The sequence below is a fragment of the Coturnix japonica genome, chromosome 3 (assembly GCF_001577835.2).
Source record: "Coturnix japonica isolate 7356 chromosome 3, Coturnix japonica 2.1, whole genome shotgun sequence".
Lineage (NCBI taxonomy): Eukaryota > Metazoa > Chordata > Aves > Galliformes > Phasianidae > Coturnix > Coturnix japonica.
Genome location: NC_029518.1, coordinates 94,673,287 through 94,690,771, shown reverse-complemented (window position 1 = coordinate 94,690,771; position 17,485 = coordinate 94,673,287). Strand labels below are relative to the sequence as shown.

The window sequence follows — 17,485 nt, the reverse complement described above, 5'->3', positions numbered from 1 at the left end:
ACTTAGCATCACAGTAATTTGCGAAAAGAATCAGGTGGATGTGAAACGCAGCTTTTGCCATTGCTGCATTTGGTCTGCACTGCTGCATCACATCCAGATCAAAGAATTGACAGGCTACTATCTGAAATGGTGACAAAAATATGCCAACTATCAATACAGTCCCTCAAGGGATGGGTAGAATAGCTTTGCAGAGAGAACTTGGAAGAGCAGATCCTATATACTTCATCGCTGCATGTTTTGACTGTTTTCGAGCAACTGTTGTATTCCAATATTTATAATCTCTCTCTTTATGCAAGCCTCTTATGTTTTATAATAAAAAGAGTACATAAATTTCAGCTACCATTGCAGAGCAAATTGTTGTATGTAATTAGTCATGTACAACATAAGGCGTAACTTGAAAAAACAATTCATGTTTGTTTTTCCTCTGCTTAATCAATATTTTAAATATTTGTGGAAGCCACACACCAGCTTAGCAAATCACCACCTCAGAAGCGAGAGGAAGAGAACTGACAATATAAATTCTGCAATGTACAGCAAACCGGCTGCATATGACAGACTGCCATTGAGGGAACCACGTTTTTTGGACCTTAAAGAAAGGAAGCACAGAACATTTTACTCTGTGCTGTTCCACTTCATTCCTTTTTACCATGCATTCCTCAGCTGCGCCGACTTGTTTTGCCTTTAACATATATTTGTTTCCCTCCCCACGCATTTTTTCAATGCAATTTGCTTGCTATGATGCACCGAGACAAAAGCAGTGGGGGCGATTTTTCCCTTGAAATCCTTGCTTGGATTTCCAGAGAGGTGAACAAATGTTTTACCATCTCTGTCTTCTCTCCCACATCCTAAGCATGGCTAACCACAGTGGGATCACAACTACAGGCGCAACAACACACATATCTTAAATGCTGTGGGAGCGCTGAAGCCAGCATCACATCTCAGTTATGCTATTTAAAGACTTAAAACTATATAGTTATCTCCAAGCTTGGCTGGAGAAAATCCTATCAAAACCGAAGACTGGCATTTTTATAAGATTTGTCATAGGTTTAACCTTGAGAATAACAAATCATTAAGTGTGTGGGGGCTTAAGAATCAATTTGTGTTCCAAGCAAAAGGTTTTTAAAATTAAGGTTGAATGAAAAAAAACACAACCCTAGATCTTGCCTGGTACTGCACAGATTCTGTTGATGTATCAATCTTTTCAGGCATTTAAAAATAATATAGAGATGATAAAAGTAAATGTTCTATTACCAAAAAATCTCTTGGTAATAAAATTTCAAATTACAGCCCATGACAACACTTCTAAATTGAAGCTGTGATACAGGAGCTTTGATGGAGAAAATTGTACAAGTAACTCGCAAAGTAATTCAGAAAAGCAACAAAGAATGAAGGTGCTGTTGAGATGAACAGAAAACATACTTGGAATGGCAGGCAGCATCCTTAAATGAATTTTAGAGTGTTTTGTTGCCAATATCTTAAGCAGTGCTGCAGTCTTATATGGATTTCTTTGATAGCTTCCTTCTACCAACAAATAACCTCGCTGCAAGAAAACAAACAACGCCTCACAAACACAGACAAAGCCAAACCTGATCTCCATCACCATACCTGACTGGGCTCAGGACATGAAGAACTGGGGTAAACGCAGGAGCTTAATGGCAGCACTCTCTCTTACTGACTACTTCAGGCTTGAGGAAGGATCTCAATGTAGGAAATGATCAGAACCTCTTAGTGCCTCAGCTTCCCTGATGGTGCACTGGAAGTGAGGCATTAAATTATTTTTTATAAGTTGCTGAGGTTTGAGAGGGTTTTCTTATTTCTACTGGCAACCTCCAATGAAATGGGTTACAGCAGCACAAAGTATCACCATTATTTTGTTCAGCTAAAAAATAAAGCTTAGGAAACTACAGGGTTGGGGTTTTTTTTTTGGTGGTGGTGGTTTTTTGTTTTGTTTAAATAACTCAGACCAAACATCCGTAAGTACTTAAACGTGGCAGATCCACTAAGTGTGATTTGTACCAAAGCATCTGTGCTAAGAAGATTACAGGTACGCTTTGAGAACAAATTTCAAAGGTCTGCAAAGTATAATTAGTTCTAAAGTTCTCCTGCACATTAATAATTAGCAATAAAATCCTTCCAAAGCCCTCCGCAGAACGATGTTAAAAGCTCTTCCTGAAGCATAAAAACACAGCTCAAGCCCAACCCCCTCATCACTGGCATTATATATATTAAGCTTCCTGCTGAAGATGGTTTCACCTCTCTCCGACAGTTAATTTTATCAAGTTTGCCTCTCCTTTCCAATGCTTTTGCCATTCATATCTCATAATTCAGGGTGAAGTCTTTAATCTTACATACATTTCCATGATCATTTAAACACCAAATGTTTCAGCCAGATTACATAGCCTAGTGCTCCTTCTAACCATTTATTGATAAAATTCCCTGAGCTATTTCAGCACCAATATAGGCAGTTTCACAGTCCAGACAAGTACCGAGAGAGAAAACAAGGCTTTTCGTCCATTTTGAATTTGTCATTTTGGGATTCAGTGAATCAGGAGTTGAAGGACAGGAATATCACCAAAGCCTGTCAATATGGACCATCAGAAGACTGAGATAACTCTAATGATAACTCTACTTGATAACATGTAATGGAGAACAATGACATGGGTATGCATTTTTAGTAACTACTGACTTAGCACTGTGCAGTGTTTTGGATTAAAGACTTTGCACTTCACAACAGCGGTGTTCAGTGAATTAAGAATTGGTAAACAGAGTTTTTCCTCAAAGATTAGCTGCCAATGGTAAATGAGACAAGAAATGATATTAGGCGAAATGGTATTCAACTTTTCAAACAAGATTTGGAAGTAAATGTGCAAAGTACTGCTAAATTTGTGGATAAAAAAGATATTAAAGGAGTGGGAAGTAAGAAGAATAAGGCCTTCATATGAAATGATGAGTTTTCACGCAACAAGTGTTACAGCTACGCATGTTAGGAAAGGAAGGCAGCCCATTCTCCCAACGTGAGAAAGATGTGAAGTGGATTCACAGAAGGGCCATGAAGATATTAGAGGCCTCGAGAATCTCTCTTAGAGAGAAAGATAGAGGGAACTGAGCTTGTCCAGCTTGGAGAAGAAAAGACTCTGGGGAGACCTCATTGTGGCCTTCCATTACTTGAAGGGAGTGTATAAACAGGAGGAAGACTGACTTTTTACATGGACAGATAGTGATAGGACTAGGGGGAACGGTTTAAATATGAAAGAGGGGAGGTTTACATCAGATGTTAGGCTAAAATTACTCAGAGACTGGGGAGGCTCTGGCACTGCCCAGACAAGCTGTGAATGCCTCATGTCTGGAGGTACTGAAGGCTAGGTTGGCTCTGGGGAGCTTCTTCTGGTGGGTGGCAACCCTGCCCATGTCAGAGGAGCTGGGACTGGGTGATGTTTAAGGTCCCTTCCAATCTAAGCTGTTCTATGACTCTATGATATGATTCTATGAACATATGACTGTATCATGTGATTGAACCATATGAGTCTATGAACATATAACTATATTATGAACATATGACTGTACATTCTATGATTCTGTGACTCTGATTCTATACCCGTGAAAGCAGTTACTCCGGAAGCAGCATCCAAGAGGGAAATGCTATGTGTGCTCCCAGCATCTCGGCAAAAAAAGTCTGGAACAATTATCAGCTCTGTATACATGAGAACAGAGAAAGGGAGCACTTTTATCTCTGTACAAAGGAACAGTATGATGCTGAAACGTTGCATATGGTTTTAGTATCCAGATTTTCAAAGGCAAATGAGGAATTGGACGGGACACAAAAAGATACGCAGTCCTTTTGGAGGCTACTAAAACTGGAACACTGCAGGAAACCAGATGAACCGGTGACCAGAAATCTGAAGGTAGAATGAATGACTTATAAAGTAAATGAAACAAACTTGTAACTGGGAGCATAATCAAATAGAAGGAACACAAAACAAAGGGTTGGCCTCCATTCTTCATGCTCTTCAGAACAGATCAGGAAGATACAATAAAGTCAAAACTGGTAACTGGATAAAACAAAGAGGCCTTTCTCTCTTCAGCCTGGAGGCACATCACTGCCTTTATCCATATCCCTGGACTATTACAGGAAAAGAACTATGTTCTCAACCTTCTTGCTCTAAAACAATGCAATTACTTTATTCACCCACCACGTCACCTCTTGTGTGGGGCACCAGGCTCATCATTGAGTCTAATGACAACTGCCATAACATTGAGGAAGGTTTAGACTGCAGAAGACTACAACTAGGCGATCTAATATCCCCGTTCTGATCACAAAATTAAACTAAGGCATTCACAGTTTAAGTTGCCACTGGCCCTCCATAAAAATACTCCCAAAATGGCTGCAGACTGTAGCCTGTGAGTTCTCCACAGCTCGAGAAAACTTGGCACATTCCTATTTCCTTTAAATAAACTATGCAACCACTTCACTCTCCTGACTTGCGATTTCCTCGTTATACAGACCTAATTTTTTACAGTTAACCATCAGCTGGGTTTCACAAGAGAAAGGCAATGGCTGGGGACACTGCTAACCACAAGTGTAAATCAGCTGTGTGTGAGGGAGAGAGGCAGAGACAGGAAGGGTGAACATGAGTATGTATGAGCACCTGATGTTTTCTTCTGACACCGTTCCACATCATTAGTTGGAAGCTTGCTATGCACTAGACTCTTACATCTCTGTTGATCCTACCTCCCTCCCTTCCCTTTCAAAGTTTTTTCTTTAGTACGTGCATTTTTGAATTTCTAGAGCTGCGCAGCTGATTTTTGGCAGAAGAGGCTGGGGCAAAGACTGTAGGCATTTTTGCACATTAATTTTATGGGAGATTACACAGCTGATTAACAGTTCTCTGAACAAAAAGTGTCCCATGCTACCTCCATTCTTGCCTGTTTATTGCTTTTGATCTATTCATACCAAAACATTCTTACTAATGAAAGTAATCAGAAAATTGCCTAATAAGGTAATTTAGAAAACAGTTCACATTGAACATATGATCAAAAGGCATTTAACTTGCAGTTCCTGCCTCCTCTCCCCCAGTAAACACATGGTTTACTGGCACTGCTGTGCTTCAAAATGGGTTTGAACATCTGGGAGAAGGGCTGATCAGCTTCTGACAATAGCTGGACTCTAAGCAGACCCAGGAACAAAGGTCATGATAAATAAAATGACTGCTTTGGCTCCAAAATTGCCTCAATCTTCTATAGACAAAGCACGATTGAAATGCATCTATCTGCGGATAGCATCTGGAGAACCCTAAATATGTTTTGATCTGAATCTGATTGGCTTCTTTCAAATGAAGATAATTTGAAGACACTATGGAAAATTTTTAAAACCATAGACAACGTAAACTTTGGCCTAATATTCCCTTTTAGAGCATTGACCTTGTTTTTCCACAGTGTGAAAAAATAAAATCAATATAATAATGGTACTGCAGTAAAATTTCAGCTTGCTCTCGGCTTTAAATAACTTTATTGTCTCCTTTCCCCCTGTCTGTGTCTGCTGCATTTGGCACTAGCAGTTATTAAAATGAAACCAAGTTGAAAGAAAATTTAAATATCATAAAAAGAAAACCAGCAGTGCTTCTGGCTCACTTTGCTAACACTGTGGTCACCTTTACAATTTGCCAGGGTTCTGTATTCCCCAGCTGTTCTATTTGAATTTGCATGCACAAAGAAACCCCAACTTTCTACCAGAATAATAACTTGTACTTTGCAGGTTTAAAAGTACTAATTTTTTTATTTTTTATTCTTAAAGGAAAAGTTGCCCCCTTCCCCTGATTATATATTAGAACAACAACAACAACAAATCAATGGTTTACTAATGGTTTCAATTCTTTGGTCTGAAATTTCCTTCCTTTTTAGTGTGTGCTTTTGTACAAGTGAGAGAGCCCGGTTGTAACAATCCTGCTGTTGCACTCTAATGTGCACTACTAACAAGGCTATGAAAACCTTATAGGAAAGTTACAAATAGAGGGAAGAAAACCCACCATTCAGCCAAAATTATGGCTTTTGTGCCTCTTCTGCTCCTTTCTGCACAAAACCCATATCCACCTATCGTCAAACACAGCCCTGCCTTGGTGAAGGGAGAAGAGCATTCCCAGAAGCAAAAATGGGAACAAGGAAAAGCAATGGAAAGCCCAAATGTAGGCAGTGCTAGAAGAAAAGCGGAGTTTGCTCTGCTTAGCCCTGGGCCTCTCAGAAACATGGAAACTCGTTAAGTCTTTGAGGAAGAACAGTCAGCTCAATTATGTGCTACACTGCGAACACAGATATTGCGAAGGGACAGATGATGCTCCTCCACCTCTAATTTCCCCTCAAACACATCAAACTCGGAATAAAAAAAAAAAAAAAAAATACAGAGTTCTTACTTTGGTAGTTGAAGCTGGAGATGAGTTGGCCACCAGGCTCGTGATCACATCACTGCTGACGGTGGTACAAGTGGCTGTGGCTGGAGTGGGGAGCCGGGAAGGGACGATGGGCAGGGGCAGAAGCCCAGGGCGGTTGTTGCTGTTGGTGCTGGCAGCACTGCTGCAGTTGGTGCTGCTGACGTGGTTGCCGTTGGAGCTCCAGTCCCGACGATCCCACCCGGCCCGATAATCTCTTTCAAACCGGCTGTGGTGCCGTGACATCGCGATGTAGGGCAACTTTTGCTCACAGGGAACTCGAGACCTTGCCTGAGGGAGTGAAAACAAAGAGGTGTAAGGGATGAGGCCCCAAGCATAGCACCTGTACCCACAGTCCTAAGGGCAAATCTCTGCATCAGAGGAGTGCTGCTTCATTCCCTTTCTGAGCTGAACATCAGGAAGAAGAGCACCGTGGTGTAGTAAATGTTAATCAAGAACAGAAAGGAGAGTGTTAGAACAGTTACAAGCATGTGGTGGAGAGCGCCATGCCTCAGACCCGACGAAACACCATCTGCCTAAACTCTCCAGCAGAATAACAAGCAACAGAAGATAGAAGAAAATCATTCAAATGTTCTGATAACAAAAAGAAGCTTCCAACAGCTCCAGCCTATAGTTTTCTCAACACCCTTCAGATCTACCACTTTTTTGCTGCACCTGATGTGTGACCAACATCAGATTGGAGAGAAAAATCTACCTGTAAAGCTGTTCATTACTTCTCTGTTTTCAAAGCTGAGTACCAATCTGCATTGTTCCCTCCCTTCCTTTACATAAGGCCTTCTCACAGAAACACTTCACCCCAAAGACACCTGAGCCAAGGCAAGCCAACATTTCTCATCTCCTCTAGTGCTTCTGGCTAGATTTAAAACACTTAATGTACTCAATCAAATGTACAATCAAATGACCAAATCACTTTGTGTGATCATCCTGCCCTTATCATTCCTTACCTCCTTGGTCTTTGTTATCCACAGATTTTATCAGCCAGCAACAAGACGTCTGCACACAACACAGGGAGTTGAGACTCCCAACATCTAATCCTAGTTCTTATAATTATATCTTACATAGCCTACAGCACTTACTTAAGTCTCCTGTCTGAGGTTTCCTAACCTGCAGAATGGGTGGCAATAATGTTATTTTCCCAGCAGAGGTCTGAGTAACCAAGAGACTGCAGCATGTGAGATTGAAGAACAGTATAAATAAATGCTAAATATATTTATTCCCATAAATACATAATGAGTATCTAGGTCACTGCAGCATCTGATTTATTTTATTTGCATCACACGATGCAATAAATTGTTTGTAATAACAACAACAGGTCAGCTGAAGCGGTTTTGCTTTACAAATTCTTCAATACAAAAACAGACAGTAAAAATATCTGCTCATCATGGCTGAAAGGGAAGCTGAAACAGAAGTCACCCAGAAACTTAAAGATAACAAGCTACTTCAGACAGATGTTATTTAGAAGTGATACAGAACAGCGTGCCCAACAAATTCAGTACTTGTTCACCTGGCAGAATTAAACAAAATAAATAAATAAGGGTAAACTCAGGCAGCTACTATGACTAAATTCAGCATATTAAAGGTTCATCTGGTTCACCAGAGAGATACTGGCTTGAGAGAAAGAAAATTCTTCCTCTGTTAAAAAAAAAAATATTATAAAATGTGGTTAGAATAGAAAGAAACAAAATTTCTACCACAATCACAATCCTTCAACAAAGATCTCCCAGGAACCTGGAATGGCTTTAACTGAGACAGGGGAGGTTTAGGTTGGATATTAGGAGGAAGTTTTTCACCTAGAGGGTGGTGATGCAATGGGACAGGTTGCCCAAGGAGGCTGTGGGTGCCCCATCCCTGCAGGCATTCAAGGCCAGGCTGGATGTGGCTCTGGTCAGCCTGGTCTGCTGGTTGGTGGCCCTGCACATAGCCGGGGGTTGAAACTGGATGAGTACTGTTGTTCTTTTCAACCCAGGGAATCCTATGATTCTATGATTCTATGAATGGCCTTGGTTGGGCCCCTCTGCAGCACTGATCTCCTCCAGCACGTCGTGGGGCCCACACAGTAGGGATGTAGACGTTGACCACAAAACCAACACTCTGCATACTGATATTCCCTGAACACAGTGTCTTTAAGGGTGAGAAAATCCATTTGAAAACACTCTTTATTATTCCTTGCCTCTAGAAAAGTTTCTTCTTAAAACCGCACATTTCCCCCTGCTGCTGTATGAAGCTATCTTTTTTGACTGTTTGGAAGGTGGCTGTCAATTGAATGCCCTTCTCCTTCTGAGCTCGAGGATCTCCATTAGCTGTGTTAGTGTACTTCTTGACAAGGCAATGAGGGAGAACCAAATCACATAGCCCCCACCCACCCACACACTTGAGTATATCTGACATTTAATTCAGCGCAGAGCAGCGCGCACATGCACATAAGTCAATAGCTAGCAGTTTTTGCCACACGATCCAAGACACCATGCCCCCAGCAATTCTACTATCAGATGAGACTGACAGGCAATTACGTCAATAACAAGCAGGAAAAAAGCCAGTGACTAAACCATGCATTAAGAAGTTTACTTAAAACCCACCAACCTCTTCACAAGCAAGTTCTCTTCTTTGTCCAGCTACTCTATTTTATTACGCTTCCACTAAAAAATGAAAGCAAGGGTTGAAAATGCGCTGCATTAAATATACACCGCTTGCTTCAAGCGTGTCATTTTTGGCTGGGTACAAGGATACTTGACAGCAAGAAGTCGTGCAGAAATACTGGAGGGGATAGCTATCTAATAAATGGGGATTCAACTGCTGGTGCTGGGTATTAATTGCTTAAAATTAGAAACAATATAAAATGTTGTCATAAATAGCTGCTGGGTGAGGTAAGAAATGGTTTGTGAACAGGCTGGCTTATTTTTAAATGTATTTTCGGATCCAGCGTTTATGCTTTGTCTGGGCTATCTTTGTCAAGGACGATAATCATCATCATCATAACGCTTCAAACATCTTTAGTACTCATAAGAAAAACTTTGCCAACAAATTGTGTTCTGAGCCAAGCCTAATCATCACATTCCTCTGCAGAGAGGATGACACAGGACAGCACAAACCTTCTTGAGAAATGGCAGTGAAGGAGGCCAGTGCAGACCAACACAAATAGCAAGGACAAAAATTGGTAACCAAAGCATTTACAAGCATTTTCACCCTAACTCACTTGTTAGCAATTCCAAATTGCAAACCCTATCTCTGAGAACGTTGTCCTCATGCTCCTTGAGCTCCAGCAGCCTGGGGCTGTGCCCACTGTCCTGGGGAGCCTGTTCCATGCCCACCACTCTGTTGAAGAACCTTTTCCTGATACGCAACCTGTTCCTCCCCTGACGCAGGTTCATATCCAATTTTGGGGTAAAATTTTCCAGATGTGGATTTCTTTAGGTTTTCTCTTAAGAATAAACCAAAAATCCCACAACCCCACCATCTTCCCAATACAGTGAACAAGAGGAGAAAGACAGTAATGCTTACAAATGCCAATATCAACACCTACAAATAATTCATTGGTTCTCCCTGTTAAAGGAATGTTTTTCTCAACATTCTAGTGCATGGACAAACGCTTTTCTTTTCTAGGCCCTTCAAATAGTGTTAGATCCCTCTGAACACCACACTAAGGAAGAGAAAGAAGGTTTTCACCTTCTTTCTCTGACTTGGGAAACAACCAGTACTGTCCACAGTGAATTTGCTGCCCCAGCTAAGCCTTAGCTATAAGTATAATCCATCAACCTCTGTTCTGGGAGCTGATTTTTCAGCTAGAATGAACCTTCCTGCCACCAAGCCTAGAAGCCAGCTATTGAGAAGATAAGCTAAATCTATCTCAGATATGTCCATCGTCCATCGGAGCCATAAAACCACAGGGCAGACAAACCGAGCAATAGAAGGAATGTAGGATATGTGTATCTCAGAAGTCCAAGAGGAGGGCTATTGCAGGCTGCCACTGCTGAAAATCACTCTGTACAGCTAATTCAGCTGACATACCATCTTGTGAAGGTGGTGAAGGAAATGAGACAGGCCTTCCCCCACACTCTACTAGGATGTAATCACCGAAGTAGCTGTGTGTCTTTAATCTTGACTAGAAAGGAAACGTGTGCTCCTGCTTGTCACATAGAATCAAAGGATTTCATTGTGCAGCCAAAAGGAACAAGATTTTTCTTAGAGGGGGAAAATGCACCCTTGCCAGAGAGGGAGAAGAGAGAAACCCATAGCTGATACCGGATAAGCTGATAAATACAAAGCAAAAAGAGTAAATTGGCATTAAGGGAGAGCTGTGTAAAAAGGCTGCAAGCTACAGAAGAAAGACTGCGTAACCAGAGGAAAAAAAGAAATCCCATGAGATACCTAAAAGGAAGTTTAGTGATGTGGCGAAGCAAACAAAATGCCTGCCTTGGTCCCTGAAGAGAACCATAGCCATGGATGCACTGCAAGGGCCACGCCAAGCACAGAGGACTCTCCTGGTTTCAGAGAAAGACTGTGTAAAGTTCTCCAGAGACTGCAAGAGGACTGTACAGGAACCTTGTTGTTTCTTCCATAACTTTCTTTCACAGCAAGATGGGATTGAGATGGTTGAATAAGGAAGAAAGGTAGAGAGTAATGCAGCAATACTGACCACTCTTCTGAGAAACATGTGACTCTCCTTAGGTGTCCATCTTAGCTCTCCACAGCCAAAATACAATGCAGCAAGCGAGAGATGCCATAAAAAGAAATGACTTCAACCACCCTGTCTTGAGGAAAATTAAATTTTGGGAACATCCCTGCTGGTGAAGACAAGCAGTTCCCAAATCTTCTCACAGAAACAGCTTACTCAACAGTAGCATCTGAGACTTTTTTCTTACAGAACATGAGCATCTTCAGGTCTAAAATGTGGGCCACCAACATCTATAACTGTATCCGACCTTCAAATTTACCCCAAATTCACCCCTTTGGCAATTCGGAAACCCTCCTGCCTTCTTAATTGAAAACCACCCCTGTGTTGGAATTCATTTTTCACCACATCTCTTCTGCCAGCTCATTTGTTCCTTGCTTCCACAGCTTCAACTCCATACACAGAGGCAAGAAAAAGACCAGAGGCATTTGAGATAGCAGCGTGCTAACTACAGGCCTCTTACCAGGTTCAAACAGATCATTGCTGCAGATTTATTAAACCTAAGTGATTAACATTTCATTTTATGCTCAATACATTTAAACACAGCCCTTCTTCCCCCCAAGCCCAATGCACTCACTGTTCTGCGGAGAAAAAAAATAAAGCATTTCCTATTCATGTTCCACTAAATGACAGTCCGGCTTGAGCCTCAGAGCAGCTTTTTCCCTGCTCTCCATGCTTTATCAGGTCCAGGGCTCCTTAAAATGCCTGTCCTCAAAGATACAAAGAGAAGGAAAAACAGGCTTTCAGCCAGTCTGAAGGCAGAGAATCAGATTTCTTAGACTATTTGTCAACTACATTAAGTGATTTTAAAAATAAAGGTCAACCTTTTAATTTAAATTTTTTTTCTCGGGTAAGCATTTGTTTCTAAATTTACCTTTTATATAATAACATTAGAGAAATATGATCTGCAAGAGAAGTTGGGAGACAGCACAGCGGAAGTAGGTACACAGCCATTAGGGAAATGGACGAAAATAGTTTGAAACGTTAAAATAAGCAGCTAAATAGCCTTCCATGTTTTCAGACTGGATGAATGGAAGCACGGGTAAAATAGGTTGTTAGGGAGCTTAAAAAGCAGTTAAGTGCATGCAAAGCGTAAGTATTTTATGAGATTCACACACAAAAAAGAGATGAAGAAGAAGAGAGAGATTTGCTGTAATGAGATCTAGCATGAAGAACTGTAAGTGATACAGAAGATGTCTAAGTACCTAATCTCAAATGATTTCAGATAGATGCTGCAGGCGAAATGCTACTGGATGCAGTTTTATCAGCGCACACCAACACAACAACCCCTTCTCGAGGCAACGGGCCTAAGGATGTTCATTTATATTTACAGCACCAAAACCACATTGGAATGTATGAGCGTTACCATAAATTGTGGATGCCATTTAATTGCAAAGTCATACAAGCACGTGCATGAAACACAAACAAATGTGTGTTAAAAAAAAATCTTCCAAATATAGCAGTGGACATACTAAGCAGTAATAAATTAGAAGACCTGGCATCTTCAGCAGCCAGTCCTCACTTCAGAAGCAGGGCAAACAAAATGTTTAATTTGAGCCGCATTATTTATAACCTACAAAGACTTATTCCTTAGACATATATGGAATTATTGTTAGAAGCCCACATGGATCTGACTAATCCATTTTCACATTTATTTTTTTTTTACTTAACCTCTTTTTTTCCATTTGGGTAACTTCATTGAAAGACTTCTTTGTTAGACTGAGGCAGTAGGAATCCAATCAAGAGATTCTGTAAAGCTGAACTACAAGCAGCTGTGTAGAAAGATAAGACCCAGAAATATTTGAGGGGCAAGGAAACAACTTTATTATCGAGCAAGGTCTACTTTTGTAAACCCCTGATTTAGTCTTGTAAACAGTTGTAAAGCTCTTGTAAAATCCAAGACAAGACACAGACTTGAGCTGCTTTGCTACAATCAGATCTTAAAAAAGAAAAAAAAAAAAAAAAGAAAAAAAATCTTAACCCTGTAAGTGATAAAGGAACATGAGATTTAAGAGATTATGTAGGGTTTTACACAGGATTTGATTTTTCCAAATATATGCTAGAGGAGGCCATGCTTTGGGACACATTAAAAAAAATAATAAATCAGAGATGCAATACTGTCTGCCCAGGACAGAGTTCACTATGCAGAGCACATACATTGGTTCTTTCCTTCTCTGCCACAAAATGTTGCACACTCTTGAGTATTTAAGATGAACATAGATAGTTTTACATACTTGGGATATGAAAAAAGACTACCCAGTTGGATACAAATACAATCAGTGACACTGAGGGTGATACCCTACCTTAGTGGTTTGGTGTCTTGCTTCCAAGGATAGGAGAATACAGGCTTCATAATGATGAGGTATTAAAAAGTCTGCATGTATGTGTTTTATATTAAGCTTCTGAGAAATTCCACGTGGAAATTTATACTAGATAAAATCATTTCCTATCCTTCGTTCTTTGCTTTCATATGCCAGCTCCTTTACAACCTGAGTGGAGTAGGTAACACACCCTGAAATTTACGGATCACAAGCATTGGTGGGATGAGAAAAAATCTGCAGTTGTCCAGAGGCATCTGAGGTCCTGAGGTTCACACTGCTAGAACAGAAGATGAAGAACAAAGCCATCGCAAGCCCTGCAGTGTGTAAAATTTGGACGCACACAAAAAAGGTGTAGGGTTTACAGCAGGCCCAGGGGTTGCCTTCTGGGGAAGCCCCCTATCAGTCAGACGTCTTGGACTATTTTCAAAGGCCTTGATCCATATCCTCAGACACAGCTACTGCCAATTATAAATTGATATGAAATGGTTTAGGGGATGTAGGTAACTTGAATATCCCTAACTCCATTCCTCTCCCTCTCGGTTTTCAGCTGTTAAGATCTCTCGCTTGATCTGGTACACCCCCACGGCTAAAAGCTCAGAGCACTCAACCCTTTCCATTCCCCAAAACCAATTGCAGCTGCCACTTGTGACAGATTCTTGGGCTTTGCAATGTCCTTCTGCAGCAACACAACTGGAATTCTGCATAGCAGTTTCCTAAATGAAGATCCACCGGTACTTTACACAAAGGCACAATAACTTTCTCAGATGTCTCTAGGGTCCTGGGTAGCTGTTGCTGCTTTGCTAAATAAAAACGGGCAGAGTGGATAAAAACAACAACTACAGCATCATGTCCCTCTGTAACACTTCTGCTTACAAAACACTGCCCCAAACATTGGCTCCCCTAATTAAATTATCTCATTAGCAAGAAAAGCAAACAAAAGAAAAACAAATGCCAAAAGCTGCTACCGTTTACTGTCAGTTGGCGGGGGGGTTGTGCAGGAAGGTTCACGCAGCAGGGTGGGCAGCTGGGACTGTGAGTCCCTGCACAGAGAACGGCTGGGCATGGCTGGGCATCACCCACTGAATATGCTCCAAAACCGAGAGGTAGAAGAGGCAGAGAAATGATTGGGTTTCTTCTGGGGAAATCCACCACCTTCTCAAAATGCATGGAGTGGCTGCCAGCACCTGACATACCTAATCTCGCTCAAGACTTCATAGTTAATAAAGCAGAAATACAGAATAAGCTACTGTCAGTGTTGCCAAATGTCACAAATTAAATTTCACAAAATTTAATTAAGATCTGGGGTCTTCTGGGGCTGGTTTCAGAGAGGGGTGGACTAGGTGTTCAGATTACATTTGGACAAGGCAAGAGAAATTCCCTTTGATTTACTGCCATTCTCAATTTTCCTGCCCTTGGGGAGGTCTAATCAATCAGTCACTACAATTAGAGGAGAAAGGCTCTCGCCAAGGAAAGGGTTAAATACATCACATTTTACAGCAAAATCTCTCAAGATCACCTGTTATCCTTCAAAACTTAAGTAACTGTATTTTTTCCCTCTTACAGAATATTTTTGGGCTGTCCCATCCCAGCCACTGTTCACAAGCAACAGGGGAAGCACTCTATTTTCTCTTTCAGGACTTTAGAGGTTTTAACATGATTTGCTCATATTGTTTTCTGAAGTAGGAAAGTGCAGTTATCCTGATACTGCAGTAAGGCTGTACATGAAGCCTGCACCAACGGGATGAACTACAGTTTTTCTAGTTTCAAATGCCCTAAACATGGGATGGTTGCTAACCTCTGTGCACATATCCTTAATAGCTTTCTCACTCTTCACTTAAGGAGCTGCCTCTTTCAGAGGTCCTGAAGGACTTAGTGGAGACATTTTCTTGCTATATTTCTCAGAAACAGTTTTGTGACATGGGTACACCACTGGCACCAGTATATAAGCACCAGGAACTCCTTACCCCTGAACTATTGGATTTTGCTTCTTCTCACCTGGGGATTTCAAATGTCAGTGTTCCCTTTCAATAGGATGTCACAGGAGGTAGCCAGAGCCCATGCTATCTGTCTATATGCCACCACCGTTCATCACCTCTATGGCCTAACCATACTTCATAAAAAGGATTGATTTCATTCTCGGTTGGCTCAACAGAAGTATCGCTTTTGCCTACTTGCAATTTTTCTTCCATTTTGAAAGGCAGACTCTTTGAGAATCAAGAGGGATGGTGCCACCTTCCTAAGGAACTAATAGCACACCCAGTATCAAAGCCAAATGCCTCTCAGCTTGCTCCCGTGCCTCTTAAAAGCTATCCCTCTTATCACTTCTTCTACCACCTTTTCTTACTTCTCACTTAAAATTGTCACCAGCGAATCCTGTTTTATCTTCCCAGCTGTCAGACGAGACTGTTTGCTGAATGCAGAAAATCAGCAACCTACCTTTTCTAGGTCAGAGGTCTGAAGCTTTTAATTAGCTGCTTTAGAACCAACACGATAAAATAAGAATCTGCTCATTTCTCAAAAGCAAGAGCCACTCGCAAAATCCCTCTCAAGATGCATTAGGTGATGTAGAACCTTGAAAAATCACAGAGAGAAATCAAATCACGCTTGGTAAGCATCTGCACACTTAAATATGGATTTAAGAACACCAAGAACCTAGTTTAGAATGTAACCGTAAAGCTCCCAGATTTGCAAGAGCTGGCCAAAATGTTTGCATTTCATCCTGAATAGCAATCACTCATTTCCGTTCAGCCAAGGCTGTCAAAGGCTCTATATGCAGTCGTGTAGCTAGAATCTTATATACAAGCCAAATGCCTGTATAGCAAACATCTGGCCTCACTTCTGTTCCACCGATTTGCCAAAGAAAAAGTCCAGCCGATTTTTGTGCTGTCGTGGCTTTTATTTGTTTATTTTTTTTCCCCTCCACTGTGCCTCAGGTCGTTTTCCTTAAAATGAAATCATTAAAACAGGCAGAAAGAGAAGAGGAAGGAGGAGGAAGGAGAAGAGATGCAGCATCTGAATTATCTTCCAGTGGGACTAATTTTACTAAGCAGTCGTGCTACTGCTACCAGTCAATCACTGCAAGTGTTATTAAGAAACTAACTAAATAAAATAAAATAATGATTTAAACTTCATTTAGCAAAGAATATCAGCAGAGAAAGAAGGAAGAATACATGTGCTTTTCTACAAGCTGGAAGCTCAGTTTACTCAAATGTCCTCAATATCAGTATAAAATGTATTAAAATAAAAAAAAATAAAAAAATCACTTGCTGCTCCCTTATTTTGCATTCCTTTTACATCCCTACTTCTCCGAGGCAACAGATCAGAATGGCGCAGTGCCTTCCCCTCCGGCCAAGTGCAATAAACAGGCAGGTGTAATAGAAGGCTGCAGCGGCTCAGCTCCGCTCCAGAACAATTGATCTTCCAGGCCTACGGTGTAATTCAGGCTCGGTAGCTCCCTGCACATGCCTCATTCCTGATCGGTCAATTATTTCAAATCAGGCAGAATTAAAGTGTTATTTTTGTGAGGGGGGATGATATTCACCAGTGACCGAAGTGAAACTAATAAACTAATTTCCCTTCGCTGCCTTGGGCGGAACAGAAAAATTCGAGTCTCTGAAAGACTGCAGCTGTTTCATCAGACTGTTGCCCAAACCCGCTTGCAATTTTGCTATCTTCAAATTCAATTTTTTTTGTTCACAGAACAATTTGGGGAATAAAATGCAACACAAAGAAAAGAGCACAAAAAAAAACCAGAAAGGGAACAGTGAGGGCCTGTGAGTGAGAGGAGCCTCCTGAGAGAGGGGAACAGCTCGCTCCTCCGCTCTGCAACACAGTGTATTCCTCCTGCCAGTAGCGGATTTATCCAGTAGATGTCAACACCAGCAAAAAATACGTGTAAAGCCAACCTTAACAGCAACAGCAGTCACTTCAATTTACAGAGGAGTGTTTTAATATTTGGAAGCACTGAATATTCTCTCCTGTCCCATCCCTGTATCTACTGGCATGTACGCGGCCTGGTCCAACCATGTATGTGAAGCAAAATTATTTCTTTTCTT

General features: G+C 41.1%; 1 protein-coding gene across 5 annotated transcripts in view; it reads right to left on the bottom strand.

Annotated features, from left to right (window-relative positions):
- KLHL29 (kelch like family member 29) overlaps positions 1-17,485 on the bottom strand; it is a 389,364-nt gene that overhangs the window by 236,332 nt on the left and 135,547 nt on the right. For all 5 annotated transcript variants that reach the window (XM_015859531.2, XM_032443409.1, XM_032443407.1 and 2 more), the window contains exon 3: positions 6,405-6,710. In XM_015859531.2, coding sequence (XP_015715017.1) covers positions 6,405-6,665 — 261 coding nt within the window. In that variant the 5' untranslated portion in view covers positions 6,666-6,710. The remainder of the gene's footprint in view (positions 1-6,404; positions 6,711-17,485) is intronic.